Source organism: Eremomyces bilateralis (assembly GCF_010015585.1).
Source record: "Eremomyces bilateralis CBS 781.70 unplaced genomic scaffold P152scaffold_23, whole genome shotgun sequence".
Lineage (NCBI taxonomy): Eukaryota > Fungi > Ascomycota > Dothideomycetes > Eremomycetales > Eremomycetaceae > Eremomyces > Eremomyces bilateralis.
In genome coordinates this window covers 1-13,864 of record NW_022985089.1, presented here as the reverse complement: position 1 = coordinate 13,864, position 13,864 = coordinate 1, and the positions used below count along the sequence as shown (strand labels likewise).

At 49.0% G+C, this 13,864-nt stretch overlaps 7 protein-coding genes across 7 annotated transcripts in view; 2 read left to right on the top strand and 5 right to left on the bottom strand.

Annotated features, from left to right (window-relative positions):
- P152DRAFT_153119 (uncharacterized protein) overlaps positions 1-650 on the top strand; it is a 5,169-nt gene extending 4,519 nt beyond the window's left edge. Inside the window, exons 4-5 of the mRNA XM_033673943.1 lie at positions 1-495; positions 607-650. The exon at positions 1-495 is cut by the window's left edge and continues 2 nt beyond it. Of these exons, the coding sequence (XP_033531205.1) occupies positions 1-406 (406 nt within the window). The 3' untranslated portion in view covers positions 407-495; positions 607-650. The remainder of the gene's footprint in view (positions 496-606) is intronic.
- On the top strand, positions 314-950 carry P152DRAFT_153132 (uncharacterized protein). The gene is made up of 2 exons (XM_033673944.1): positions 314-495; positions 607-950. Exons 1-2 carry the CDS (start codon positions 455-457, stop codon positions 839-841), a joined length of 276 nt encoding a protein of 91 aa, XP_033531204.1. The 5' UTR covers positions 314-454; the 3' UTR covers positions 842-950.
- An 809-nt stretch (positions 951-1,759) lies between these two features.
- On the bottom strand, positions 1,760-3,666 carry P152DRAFT_461257 (uncharacterized protein). The gene is made up of 3 exons (XM_033680084.1): positions 3,492-3,666; positions 3,135-3,439; positions 1,760-3,081 (listed from the first exon to the last, which is right to left on the bottom strand). The coding sequence occupies exons 2-3, from the start codon at positions 3,186-3,188 to the stop codon at positions 2,065-2,067; spliced, it is 1,071 nt and encodes a 356-aa protein (XP_033531203.1). The 5' UTR covers positions 3,189-3,439; positions 3,492-3,666; the 3' UTR covers positions 1,760-2,064.
- Positions 3,667-4,098: 432 nt separating this feature from the next.
- On the bottom strand, positions 4,099-5,161 carry P152DRAFT_153006 (uncharacterized protein). The gene is made up of 2 exons (XM_033673941.1): positions 4,386-5,161; positions 4,099-4,326 (listed from the first exon to the last, which is right to left on the bottom strand). Exons 1-2 carry the CDS (start codon positions 4,749-4,751, stop codon positions 4,111-4,113), a joined length of 582 nt encoding a protein of 193 aa, XP_033531202.1. The 5' UTR covers positions 4,752-5,161; the 3' UTR covers positions 4,099-4,110.
- Positions 5,162-6,257: 1,096 nt separating this feature from the next.
- P152DRAFT_152974 (uncharacterized protein) lies at positions 6,258-8,832 on the bottom strand. The gene is made up of 4 exons (XM_033673940.1): positions 8,193-8,832; positions 7,564-8,148; positions 6,720-7,516; positions 6,258-6,671 (listed from the first exon to the last, which is right to left on the bottom strand). The coding sequence occupies exons 1-4, from the start codon at positions 8,559-8,561 to the stop codon at positions 6,284-6,286; spliced, it is 2,139 nt and encodes a 712-aa protein (XP_033531201.1). The 5' UTR covers positions 8,562-8,832; the 3' UTR covers positions 6,258-6,283.
- A 1,172-nt stretch (positions 8,833-10,004) lies between these two features.
- On the bottom strand, positions 10,005-10,359 carry P152DRAFT_461253 (uncharacterized protein). Its single transcript, XM_033680083.1, has one exon. It carries the CDS (start codon positions 10,227-10,229, stop codon positions 10,038-10,040), a length of 192 nt encoding a protein of 63 aa, XP_033531200.1. The 5' UTR covers positions 10,230-10,359; the 3' UTR covers positions 10,005-10,037.
- A 98-nt stretch (positions 10,360-10,457) lies between these two features.
- Positions 10,458-13,449, bottom strand: P152DRAFT_461251 (C2H2 finger domain protein). Its single transcript, XM_033680082.1, has 5 exons — positions 12,870-13,449; positions 12,583-12,817; positions 12,207-12,529; positions 11,756-12,132; positions 10,458-11,699 (listed from the first exon to the last, which is right to left on the bottom strand). Exons 1-5 carry the CDS (start codon positions 13,157-13,159, stop codon positions 10,729-10,731), a joined length of 2,196 nt encoding a protein of 731 aa, XP_033531199.1. The 5' UTR covers positions 13,160-13,449; the 3' UTR covers positions 10,458-10,728.
- Between the last annotated feature and the right edge of the window lie 415 nt (positions 13,450-13,864).

Genomic DNA, 13,864 nt, shown 5'->3' with positions numbered 1-13,864 from the left:
TCTCGCATCGATATACGCCAAGCAAGGCAAGCACGATAAGGCCGAGAAGAGGTATATCGAAGTCATTAGCCTACAGCGAGAAGTGGTTGGGGATAAACATCCAGATACGATCCGGAGCATGGCAGCTCTCGCATCGATGTACACCAAGCAAGGCAAGCACGAGGAGGCTAAGAAGATACCTGCCTCCTCTGTATCGGCATTCTCGTCTCAGCGACCTTGTTGGTATAATATTAACTGCACCAAGATCGAATGCACATTCCGGCATTCTGTGCGTGCTTGTCGGTATGATACCAACTGCACGAACACCAAATGCACATTCCGGCATTCTGTGCGTGCTTGTCGGTATGATACCAACTGTACTAACACCAAATGCACATTCCGGCATTTTGTCCGTGCTTGTCGCTAAGGTCCAGTTCCAATTCCGGCGGTGTCGGCCTGCCGCATTAACAAGGGCATGGCGGGATGCAGTTCAATTCAGCAATCTACGACCCAAAGGTACGATGCGAGGCCGACGTGAAACTGCAGCAGAAGACCATCCCAATCGACTAAGACCGGAGAGGGCACTCGCTTCTCTCTACCAAATTCTGTCTAACAGGCCTGAACCAGGGTGTATTGGTTTCTAGAGACGAGAACGAGGGTGCTTGGTGTGGAGTATCCACACACGGTAGCCAGCATGGCCAATCTGGCGTCGACATCCGGAACCAAGGCTGAAAAGCTGGACGTGCGAGTGATGGAGGGAAAAGAGTGTGCTTGGCGCGGAGCATCCACACACGCTGATCATCATGGCAACCTGGCGTCGACGTACGGAGCGCAGGGTCAGGATGCTGAGTTATCAGTCTAATGAAGGAGTGTGTACAGCTCCAAAGACAGGCTTTGGGAGTCAGTTATCATCTCTTCCGTTCTTCCTCAAATATGTTGGCGGATTGGAACGCGGAACAACGACGGGCTCGCACAGCGACGAAAAGCTCGCAAAATCGAGGAAAGTAGATAGCGACAGGATGCTGTCGCCCGCGGCTAGCATTGGTGTGGTTGAAGGCTGAAGGACGACTTTGATTGACTTTAGCGGACGAATAAATCTCGTATCGGATTACATATCGCAATGTCTTCTGGAATCTGCTGGAGTTTCGCAAGTTCGTCAATCTTAGATTCTTGCGAATGCAACCCTGATGTTATGGAAGTAGAATTTGGTGGTGATTGTAGCGTGAAGGCACAGGAGGTGCAACCAAACATTATTCTAAGGCGATTCAAATCTTTGGGCATTCGTCATGCGTACTGTACTGCACCTCAGTAGCTGTGGTGGGAAGTGATGTTGCTGGCTTCGTGTTGTTGCTGGGCTTGGACGCGAGATCATCCACACAGGGGAGTTCTGTCCCAACTAAAAGGCGTTGGTCTGCCAAGGCTAGATGCCTAGAGAATTAGAGAGTGACTCGACAGCGCCGGTTTACGGAAAAATAACTTATGCCATCTTCCCGTGACTGTTTGAACTTTGAAGCAGAAGTTTGATCGGCCACAGGTACTGGCCGGCGTGATGGAAAGATTTGAAATCGTTTCTAACACAACACGAACATATAGACAAAAGATTTGTACACGATAAAAGGATAATATAAGGTGAGTTTGTCCATTTTACAAAATTTTGAAAAGAGAATACGATGGTGGTAGCGTTGTAGCATAGAGAGAACGGTCTCGCCGTTGAAGTTGTATTCCGAGTGCCGCGTTACGATCGGCTCACCGGCAACCAGGCAGTTGTAATTTTGTGTTTCACAAAGTCTCGCATATTTTAAAGTGACTGAAAAATCTAGCGAATATGAAATTATAAGAATTACAGTATGCCTGTACACTTTGGGCTGGTTTGAAGTCAAAGTAGCTCGATTTCGTTCCAGCACGGCGGGTGTTCCATCACGCCGGGGGGGAGGTTACCAGTTTTCTTGCCCTCCAATCCTCTGTGTGCCTTCAGAGCAAAGCTCGGAGCATTCCAAACTCATCTCTCCCGTAACGCTCCAAAGCTCGTAGTGTTCCCAAAGCTCATCCTTCCGTAGCATTCCGCAGCTCGTAGCATTCCAAAGTTCATCTTTCCCGTGCCATTCCACAGCTCGTAGCATTCCAAAGCTTCCCTAGCGCTCGGAGGAATGTTTGGGCTTTTCCATTCCCAATCCACCAATTTGCCTCCGCTCCAGATGGGGCCGTGGCGTCTATTGGATCGTCTGTTTCCTGTTCACTAAGTAGCCGCTGCAAGTAAGGCACTAGATCTGAATAGTTCGGGCCAAATTTTAACCGCACCAGAGGTTTGGGGTTGAAAGGATCTCCGGTCTTGAGCAACACACAATGTCGATTTGAGATATTCTTCTGGTCGTCGCATGCCCATTGCAATAGTGCGCCGAAGTTTGGGTCTTCTAATCCGGATCCACAGCCAACAAACAGAATCGTGTAAGTATTCCAGAGCGTCCTCAGCACAGTCTTGATGTCCGAGCTTTGAACGTTCTCGTAGTCCGTTGCATCTATGATGACGTCTGCGGGATCATGATAGCTGCCGTGCACATGAAGGATACCGCGCAATTCTCCACTTTGGAACTTTAGGAGATCGTCATGATTCGACCGGCTGATACGGCGCAATTCGCAGTAACCTTCTTCGAAGAGATCATCGTAGTTTGTTGTTAGCAGCATCGCTCCTCTCTCGTGGAGAGACTTCAATACATCCAGCAAGGCACGATGCCTCACTTCTTTGGAAAGTCCTCCAAAAACAGCTTTCAACCAAGTAGGGAACTGACGGGCTTCGTCCAAGAGAGCTCTTAATACTCGTGCTGCCTCTAATAGATCTCCGGGATATAAATCGAGTATCTCTTGTGCATATCGGAGTCTGTAGTCGTCCTTGTCGATATAGTCGTCTTTAACGAGGTAGTTCAAGCCATGTCGTATCAATCCTAGCCAAGACAGCCGATCCAGTGTTTTACCCGACTGAGACGCTGTTACATTCAGTGTCACTCCAGCCCCAATGACAACCACCAATTTCTTATCGTTCAAGGCATCTCTGATTCTGGTTATGCGATCGAGCTCGATTCTGGCCGCCTCGGCTTTAGTCTGACCCTGGGGAAAGGTTATTAGCCATGACGTTCATGCAAAACAAGTCGGGACCTTACTGGAGCCTCCGAGCCCATGATTAATCCAACATCGAAACGGCCTGCGAGATCCATGCAGAAACTCGTAGAGCGTAATAGTCTTCGTAGGATCATTCGCTCCAGCTCGAAAAGGTGACATTGAAAGATCGGGAAGATGTTCTGACAAGAGGCATTTGCAACAGCAACAACAGCAGTATCATCACCACTGTGCAGCTTGGCACCGTCACAGCTTAGCTTGGCAGGCTTCGCAGCCTCACAGCTGGATTGCTGGAAGTTTGCATGTCCACCTCACACGCGACACTCATCTGGGCACGTCCGATAGAGATCTGTCATTGGTCAGAGCAGGTAGGTAGGTCGGACCCTGGTAGATCTCTGTACCTATCGGAGTTGGGTTCAAATACCTGCGTCTCATTGTCTGTGCCGAAGCCGACTTCGAGTTCTAGGGAAGACTGCGAGCCGTATAGGCTTGAAAAACATGTTCGACTTAGAACGGTGGCATGACTGCGGAGACGGTTTGCGAGGTTGCGAGGTTGGCAAGGTCATGTGCAGACGGTATTAGGGGACTAGCGAGCGGACGTCTAACGGTATAGCTACGCAGCTCCAGCTCAAAAGTGGTAATTATCGCCAACGTGGAACAGGTTCTCGGTGCGCTGATTTCGGCAGGATGGCTGTGAAAGCTTGAAGGGGTGGTACCAAGACACCTGTGCCAGGACGCCTAAGGTACCAGGCCCACCAGGATATCCATATCCATATGCCAGGGCCCTGCGGCCTGGAACAAATCCATGGTACTCCGATTTCTGAGCAGCAGAAAACATACACACATGGTAGATTTAGAGTACTACGCTCAATGTGCTCTGTAGCTACTGCTTACTATTTGAGAGCCGTTCCACACAAAAATTACATAGGTATGGTTGCCCTGTTCCTCTGTTCCCGGACGAAACGACTTAACCAGCCTCAAAGACGCGTTGTCTGACGTCTCATTATTCTCTCTGTTATTCTAGGAACTCTCTCCTAAGAGCTTCCGAAGTAGATGTCTCAGAACAACGTTGCTGTCTTTCCGATCGGTTGTGTTGCTGAATATCTTGCCCGTTCTGCTGCAATACTCTCGCAGCTCTGCCACCGTCTGAAATGTCTGCACTCTTTTCTCTTTGTCTCCACGTTTCCGTCCCCACTCAATCAAATCAACAATATTGACATGTGTCCTTCGTACAGCCTAATTATACCCTGAGTTAGCAGAAGGGCGCCAAGTTTCGTGGAATGACGGATCTATACCCTTTCACATTGCCCACATGTTCGTGGAAGCGGTTCGATGCCAATGGCACGACAAAGAGCATGCCACGCAGTCAAGTCGTCCTCTGCTCCATACCACATCCGCAATTCGCCTTCTAATGCATCTTGGTATCTCCTCCAAGCATCGTTCGAGGCATCGCCGGGCCGCCAACCTTTGTGTTTTCGCAAATTGGCGTAGGATGTGGCTGGTGGTAGGGAAGGGTCATAACTAAAGGTTGGGAAAGACCGGAAGAACGCATCTAAAGGAGTTTCTGGGGCCTGTTGATGAGCCGAGGAGTAGCGTAGATGCTGCTCTAGGGCCTCCTTGCTACCGAAAGATCGATCGCAGGTCTCGCAATTAACCTCCATTATGTGTCAGCTCCAACTGCCCTTCAAGTTAAGATCTGGAGTAGTTGATGCAACAGTTATAAATCATCTGGAAGCGGCAAGACTTGATTGTCGTGCGACCTAAACGCGGACGTGCATGTCTCATTTTCTTTGACATATGTAATCTCTTTCGGAGTCAAACAGTGCAGCCTGCTTGCGCCAGAAGTGACTCCAACAGACAACAATCCTCCATCCAGCAGCCTATCGAAGTTGGATATTCTGATGAGGTTAATGAGTGAGTTATTGTCTAACTCGTCCAACTTGTTGAAACAGGCATGGCGGAAAAGCAAGCGACAGGATTAAGAATAAGACAGCAAAACAGAAAAGTGTGTAAGTTTACTTTATCTTTGATACATTCTGGAAAGAAGCTGAATGCCATTTCCTAGACAAACCAAATATAAAGAGGAGAGAGCAAAGAAAGAAGGGAGACTGTTTTACATGTATTATTTTGCAATTCTATGTTTGATCGGTCTTCAGATCAACAAGCAAACATTATAGTAGTACCACATGGATGACTCACCCAGCCTTCTCTGGGTGGATGAGACAGTGATATCCACAAGGATATATTGTGAACCTGCGCTGCATGGCTCTTAAAGTGTATCTCGGAGCCGACGTTTACATACTGTTACCCTGAAACGGAGAGCCTAGAGTAGTAGATAAATACATAATAGATGACTGGCCAAAGCTGCATTGTCCCTTTAAGATGCCCTCGAAGCTAGTCTTAACTTTCCCTTGCCCTGTCTGCCCAAAGGAGATCACGATACATGTGAATCCTGCTCTGTAGCCTCTATCGCACCTAGCATCAGAAGAGGATTGTCAGACCGAAGAACATAGCCAGGATGGAAAGGCTTGCGACCTGACCGCAAATGTATGCGAGGGAATTAGGAAGTGGGTGGCACGCCAGTGGCCCTATCTAACGGCCCAACACGCGAAAAACCGGCTGAAATTCGCCCGAGAGAACGAGCAATTCTACTTCTCTCGGGTCCACTCCACAGACGAGTGCTCTTACGAGAAAGGGGCGGGTGGTAAGCGTGTCTGGGTGATCGATTGGCCGGCTAATTCTCCAGACCTTAACCCCATCGAGCATATGTGGCACCTGCTGAAATCGAAAGTCCTTAAGCTCCACCCCGAATTAAAACAGATGGGTTCATCGCAGGAGGCACGGGAGGCCATGAATAAGGCGTTAAGGGAGGCGTGGTGGGCGATCCCTCAGGAGACGATCCAGCGACTAATTGATTCAATTCCGCGACGTCTGCAGGCTGTAATTAGAGCAAAAGGGTGGCATACGAAGTATTAGGTATTACCCGATTTGGAAATAAAACTTTTTTAATATCTATGAGTTTCTCTACGTTTTTGAGCGTTTCGCAAGATAAGGTGGCTGGTGGGCCATTTTCAAGATTTTGGGAGGTGTGCACAGACTTATGTCCACTTACTGTACCAAAAGACGGTAGTTATATGGTAATGCGAACTTACTCAAACACCGAACTGCCTAGCTCCAGTACATACAATCCGAATTAGGATACAATTTTCTTTCCAGCTTCAAGACCTGCAATCTCCTTAGTCAGAGTAGCACGCTTCATTCGTGAGGCTGCATCTTCCCCGGCGATATCCATCAACTGTTCATCGGACAGGTGGCTCACGAAAGCCGTGCCAAAGAGTCTCAGCGGGGAGCAAGGCCCTGTCACGATATGATGGTCCGCTGCTTGCATGCATATATTGTCCGCGAAGCGCTTGCGGGCGACTTTATAGTAGGATTGGAGGATGTCATGGATCTCTTGGACGACATGCTCGACATTAGACGTGTGATGGTTCTGTACAATGTCTTCAAGGCTGACAACAAGTTTTCCGTCGATATCTTTAAAGGCTTTCTTTTGCAGCTTAGCGCGAATGCGCTTTTGGCGGCTGGCAAATCATAAGCGGCTGATGCAAAAACGGGATAAATAGACTTACCACTTTTCCAGGTTATCGGCGAAGTAGTGATTCAGAGTCGCTGGCGTTCCGGCCCTCTCGACACGGAGGAGGAAATGGACATAGTCGAGCGCAGCTTTATACTTCGCCAAGAGCTCATCCATAAGGACCGACATGAGACCTTCCCACACGCGGAGATCCGGGCAGACTAGATGCAATAAGTCACGGACGAACGTATGCGCCATACTGATTATATCCTTGATGTAGCCGACGGCGATTGGCTCCCATTTAGACGACTGAGTCTTCATCGTCATAGCAAGAAGCGAACCATCAAAGGTACCGAGCTCAAAACCACGCGACGTCCCGTAGACCTTTGATAGCCACTTGAAAATACCCCGAGGAGTGTGGCTAACTATCATGTTCTCTCCAGGCGGCAGCTCTTCCAAGCCTTCGGGGTCCTTCTGGGCTCGGACTGAAAGTTTCCGTTCGATTTCTTCGTCATTGTCATCTCTGTCCTCTGAGCTGTCGCCTTCATCTCCGTCCTCTGAGCTAACGCGTTGTTCTCCGTCGAAAGTATACGAGTGACCGTATTGTGCCAACATTTTCGCGAGAGCCTCATTGCGGTTCACGACCGCAGTAGCGAAACGAAGGTTTGGGGACTTATCAAACCAATCATCGCCCACGTAATCTGCAGAGAGTGCGGACATCACGAATTTTTGGAACCGTTCACTTATACCCAAAAGGTATTGACGCTGCTCATCCGCCGTTTCTCTTTTTGCGCCGAGGTTGTCGAGACGCTCCCTGCAGGCATTGAGCCTCTTATGGATCTCATTTTTGACCTGCGGCAGGATTAGCATCGCTTAAGAATGCCGGGGGCTCTACGCACCTTTGGAAACTCGCGACGGATGTTACTGGCGAGAATCTCCTGCAGCCGAAGCCGCAAAGAACCGATGCCAACCCTGTCCTTCTCAAGAGTATTCCAAGGAGGGTTATCCTGGAAGAAGGCCGTCTCGATTGCTTCTCGGTTAACAGATGAACTCTCTAGCTGACTTTGCCCAGGATTGCGAACAACGCACCATCCTAAGGTCAGTTTGTGCCTTTTGCCCTCAATAAGGGAAATCACCGCCGATTCAGCGCCTCTGTCAACCAAATCCGGCTTGGTCAGGACCCCAAGAGTCCTGTGCCCATCTGGATCCACTTCCTCAGCCATCGTCAGGATCTCTTGTGTTGCAATATCCACGTTGGCAGGAACGACCGCCAGAATGATAGACCGGGGATTCTCCATATATCGCCGGACCATCGCTTCGACCTTAATCTTGTCCGCTTTGGTTGTGACCCCTTCGGTGGTCTTTCTGAAGATTCCGGGGACATCAACAACCGAAAAGTGCTCTTGATCCGGCCCGTATATTTCAATACAGAGCACGTCGTCGGAAAAGCTGACTCCGCCATCAATCCCCATAATTGTATGTGCCTAAAGCCGTTAGCCATAGAAGGAACCCAGATGGATATGCGAACCTCTCTCATGATGCTAGAAAATGTCTCTGGGTCCAGGTCCTCGAGGCCGGGCTTTGACCAGGCGGTGCATGCTTCGGCATGCTCCCCGCTGCTGCCGCTGGCCGGAATGATGGATATCGAAATCTCCGCTTTTGGTGCCCGGCAGAACCTAATCTGCGTCGCGAACCGGGTGCAGAGATCACTGTCCCTTGGGAAAGGCAGACCGGTTAATGCTTCAAGAACAGAACTTTTACCGCTAGACTGGTCTCCGACGGCCACAATCTGCGGGAGAGATACGTATTCTCCAACTCCGCTCGCAAACAGTTTGTCAACTTTGTTCAGGAGCGCCGGATTGGCCATACCGCTGATTTTTGACCCCGGGCCCCTCATATTGAGGTGATTGAAAATCAAATGTAGAAACTGATCAGGAAAAACGAGGCCGATTAGGTCAACGGCTAAGAATCATGAAAGCTCCTATTTACGCCATGACAATTTTTCTTCCTTCCAGCAGGTGACCTTTATATCATGGGGTTACAAGCTAGATTCGTGCCTAGCCTCCAAAAGTGTTGAACGGAAGCAGAGTGAAAAACGGGATTGTGCGTTGCTCCGTTTGTTCTATTAATTTGAAATATCGGCACATATCTCTAGAATGACCAATTCCGTCGCCTAGCGAAAGGGAGGGCGCAGTAGCGGTGAGGTGATCCGTTTATACACTGAGGCTGGTAACTCCGAAATAGGAAATGCATTTTTCGGCGAGCGGCGGGAACTGGCATAAATTTATTAGAAAACCATCTTACTGTATTGAAAGCAGGCCCTTTGCCGTGGCCACTTCCCGTAGCCGTATCCGTTATCGCTAAGGCATTGAAGCGAGGCCGGCAACTTACCGCTGGAATTGTCGGAGTTTAGAGATTTGATGAGCATTTTATAGAAGCATGACGGGTACCAGGCTCTTTCTAGATAGAAATGCCGATCAGCCAGGTTTGTAATTAGGTAAAGGCGTCTTATGCGACGGACCGTGTTGTAGAGGACCAACGGCCAGAGGCTGGCTGGGCAGAGTTGTCAACCAACGCAATCAAACAGAGCAACGGCGGGGTTTTGAGAGTGATGGATTTGGTATACGAAAGCGCCCGGCTCTTCTCTTTTAGACGAGAGGACGCCAAGCTAACAGACTGAATCCTTTCTACTGCACTGGAGTGATTAATGAGGTTGTCGGGGGTTTCAACTTCGAGAGCTCCTCTCGAGGCACTCTATGGCCATAGTCTTTTCTTGCTTCATAGTCGAGCTGATAGCGGTAGCAGGCACTATCATGGCGTATGACGAAGTAAGTGTCCGTCTCTTTTAAATCGCTCGCAAACGTAGCGATGGTGAATGAGCTGCCTGCTAAATTCGGGTACTAGAACTGGGAAGAACACAGAGCTTCTCGTTCCGCTCGAAGTAGACGAGGTTGAAGCTGTGTTTGCGGGAGACTGGTTAGCGAATTTCTTGCGTTGCCGGGGAGCGGCAGAGGATTACCTTGGCCCTGCCTGGAGTTGCAACAGTACTGCGCTTGTGCCGACGGGGTAGCGGCGCATAATAACACGGATCAGGCCAATATCAGTCATGTAGACTGTGTTTCCTTGCTTGCTGTTGGGTACAGATTTTGTCCCAAAACATCATTAAACAAGATTCCCTAGTTCTGGGAGCCGGAAGGGGATCTAAAAAGTTTCGGCAATAGGCCCTTGCAATTCCCTTGAGTAGTCCATTTCTGGCCCCACCCGGAATCAAACGTATCCGTTTTCACTTTTCAGACACCCCGGAGTCCGTGTGAACTGCCGCCCTGAATCCATTTCTGGTCTCACCCGATAGTATCAGCGCATATATTTTCGGTTAGGACATGCTTGTGATGGGCATGGTGGTTGATAAAGACATCTTGATATGTTTGGTGCGAATGCGGTTCCCTTGTGTTTGGTCGTTTAAGTGGCAACCTTGGGTATATGTCAAAAACATCCTCATAGGAGAAGCACTGCAGGAGTCGGAATTACAGGGTAGGGTGGCAGTGATGTCTGGAACAGTTTCCATCAATAGTACGAACGAGGATGATATCACCATAATCTCTCATCTACGCCACTATTTCCTTACAGTAACTTAGCACAATAGCGCAGTAGTACAACCCTATTCTATAAATTATGGAGAGTTATCTCTGGTTAGCTGGGAATTATCTCCGAATTGTTTCTAATGGAGCTACCGGCTTCATCAAGTTATGTGACTTCGTAGACATCCTTAACGGCTCACTTTAAAGTAGATTTTCCCCAAACCTTGTCGCTACAGAAGCTACCATCTCTCTGACTCTATCACACCTTTCGAATCCAATCACGTCTCGCATGTAGATTCCCTTGATCAAAGGATTTCGTACACCAGATGAACCTTACTGTCATTAGAAACGTAAATAAGAGACTAGCTGCAAAGTCGCGAATATACTTCGAATCGGACCCAACAGTGACAAAGAAATGACTGTTCCTCAATCGTAACGCGGCCGCTTCAACCAGCGTACCAAGATTCGATAACTCAGTATCGAAGTTCACGACACCGTCCCATGTATCTTCTTCGCGTGGCTTTGCAAGTGCATCTTGCAGCTGAGTGACATCTTGCAAACCCTGCAGTCAATCCTCTCGCCGTCCGTAATATTAGACAGGTGTTTCCGCCGAAAGTGCTTGCCAAGATCAGAGGAAGTGCTAAAGGAATAGACTCGTATAGCAAGCGGTAAAGCGACGTTACCAAGACAAAGAAAACATATCGTCGGTCGCTTATCTTTAAAGACCGATAGCATAGCGGCCTCTATTTCTTTCTCTATTAGCTTAACGGGCGCTGCTGATCGGTCTTCATCCTCATTTTTGATCGACAGGCGCTTCATTTGGCCTCGAGGCCGCGTTTGGCTTTTGGGTGTATCGCCTTCTTCGATTTTGCAGTACTCTGTAACGGCGATGATGGCCTCGTTCCGCCGCCGGAACTCCTCCTCGAGAGTGTTCCCTGGTGGGGCAAGTATGAGCGCCTCGATCAATCGCTTCTGTTCGGGAAGAGTCTTGGTCGTGAAATAGGACGCAACTATTGGCTTTTGACTGATCTTCACGCCCGACAGCTGCTGCTCAATCGCTCGTACTGGGCCTTCCTTCTCATACTTCTCTTGAATATCTGCAAGAAGTGATGCCCGAAGGCGTTGCTTTTCACTTATAATCCTCTTATTGTGTTCAATGTACTTAATATGCTTCGGACTGTAGCGGCGCTTCAGTCTGTCCCGATCCTGCAGAAGGGAACGAATAAGAGGGGTTTGGTTCACCGAGTCTGCCTGCTCTGCGGTAAGGCCCCAGGGTCGATTCGGGTCAATCCATCGGCTCATGTTACAAGCAGCTTGCATGACTGCGTCTTGGGGCTGGACTCGCCGCACAATTGCAGCCGCATCTACTGTTACTCGTCGATGGAGGTAGTGTTTTAAGAACGTCCGCGGATCACCGTGCTGCATCATCAGGTTTTGGAGCGCCTCGCTGACGTTGCCTACAGAAGAACACCACTCGCATCAGCCAAATAGAGCATAAGGGTAGGCCACATACCGTTTTCGTTGAAAGCTTTTCCAGCACCATATCGGAGTGCGTATGGGCGCAGAAGCAACTTGAACCCAGTGAGCTCGCCGACTCTCTTCATCGCATACCGGATGGTAGAGTACTCTAGAGGCTCGTCCTTTGATATCTCCCATCCTTCTGGCGTTTTAATAGCTTTGCGGAAAATCGGAACATCGTCTAGGTCAGATCGTAGCGGTAATAGTAGTTGGTTCTGGCCTGGCTCGATATCCAGCATGCTGAGCTGATCCGGAGAGGTAAGGCTTGGTGCTGCGAAAGCTTGATCGTCGAAAATCAGACCTAGCAGGAGCACGTGCGGGCTGTAGATTAAAGACGGATCATATATGATCTCTGGGATCGGAAATGTGTTTCTGTGTACTAGTAAGTAGGATGTATAAAAGGAAGAGTAGCTGTAAGGGAGGAAATGTAAGGAAATTTAACGTACATGTCCTTGATACCAAGGAAGCTCTTTGTAAACTCGAATGAAAATTCAAGGAGAATCCGATTCGGCCCACCTTCGGGGTCTCGCAGCAATGTGACTCTAATATGTCGGTAGCAGAGGTTAAGTAATGCCCCAGGACGATTAGCCGTAAAGCCCCCAATTTGCATGAAAAGCTGCACCCCAATCCGGATTCTCCCATGTGAGTATTTTTTTTCAACTGCGCACAAATTTGTCCGTAGCGCTTCTTTCAGATCCTCGACATACATGCACGGCTTTTCCCTGGCTCCCTTTTTCAATCCGTGTCTCTTCGCCAGCTTTCGCAGCACCTGAAAGACAGCGTTAAAATGGACCGTTGATACTACGGCACGAGTTTTCATACCTTATGCATCCCACGCGTCGTCGGACCGTTGATCTTATCGCCAGTGGCTCGCTCGTACGTAAGCCGATAGATTTTCCAGTATGTGCCCAAAGAACTGGCCAGTTTGGTCCCTCGAAGTCGCCGTCCCTCCTTCCCGCGGCGCTGGCTGAGCAGCCAGTGGAAAAAGTTGTGCAATACGTTGATTGATATGGCCTGGTACATCTTCTTGGGGTCTTTTCCGGTATAGGCACAGTATCTATCCAGCGTCAGAGAAATAGCAATATAGAAGAGAAGGTCATGCTACTTACTGGTTCCACTGCGCTTCGCTTCGGTCGAGGAGGACGGTAGTGCCATCGCTATAATCCTCCTTGGTATACTCCGAGTCGTCAAAGTTATCCAGCAGCTGGTTGTAGTACTCTGGTGGATGCTCATTGCCTTCGAGTAGCCATGCTGACTCCCTGTTAAGGTCTGCGTCCGAGTCACAGCCTGATGTATCCGGCGTATCGTTCAGATTCGTTCGGTATGTCGACGAGTCGTCCGATTGCGAGCTGGTACTGTCTCCATCAGACCAGGAATCGTCCACGGTACGGCGACGCATGGAGTCCTATTCGCAGGCTCCAACGCCGGTGAAAGTGCCGGAGAGGCGAAGGCGTATGCGAGAACGAAAGGGAAGAGATGCAAGATCTTTAGAGCAAACAATAGTCTGAGGTTGTGTAGTAAACACAGTAGGGAGAATAGAAGACAACGATTCGAAGAACGCGAAGAGAAAGAGGGCGACGCCATTTTAAGTAAACGTCGCGGACTCTGTTGGAGGGCCATTTCTGGCCCTTCTTCTGGCCCTTTAGACGCCAGAGGATGAGCAAAAGAAAGCAGAGTTGGAAAACGAAATACTGAAAACTGGACGCCGCATGCTCTAGGTCAGAGCGGAGCTAAAAAAGGACAGGCCGACAGGGACTCAAGTTGGTGGGGCATGGCTCAGATCCATGTCAGCGAGATCCATGTCGGAGAGTAAGGGGAGTTCTCATTGGCGCTGGAGCATGGCAGATTTACCTCCAAAAACGGCGTCACAAACCTCCAAAAACGGAGGTCAATCTGCCGTCGTTTTGTTTAAAATAGTAAATTCGACAAAATTCGATATCAATATCTCAACAACCACTGGATAATATAGTCTGAAAACTTAGAGTTAGGTTTTCCTAGCCATTTCTAGCCTACTATTGAAATATTAAAGCCCTAGCTTTTACAGGTATAGAGATACCTACTTCTTGGCAAGATTTAGAGACCAAATCTCTATATCTTTATAACT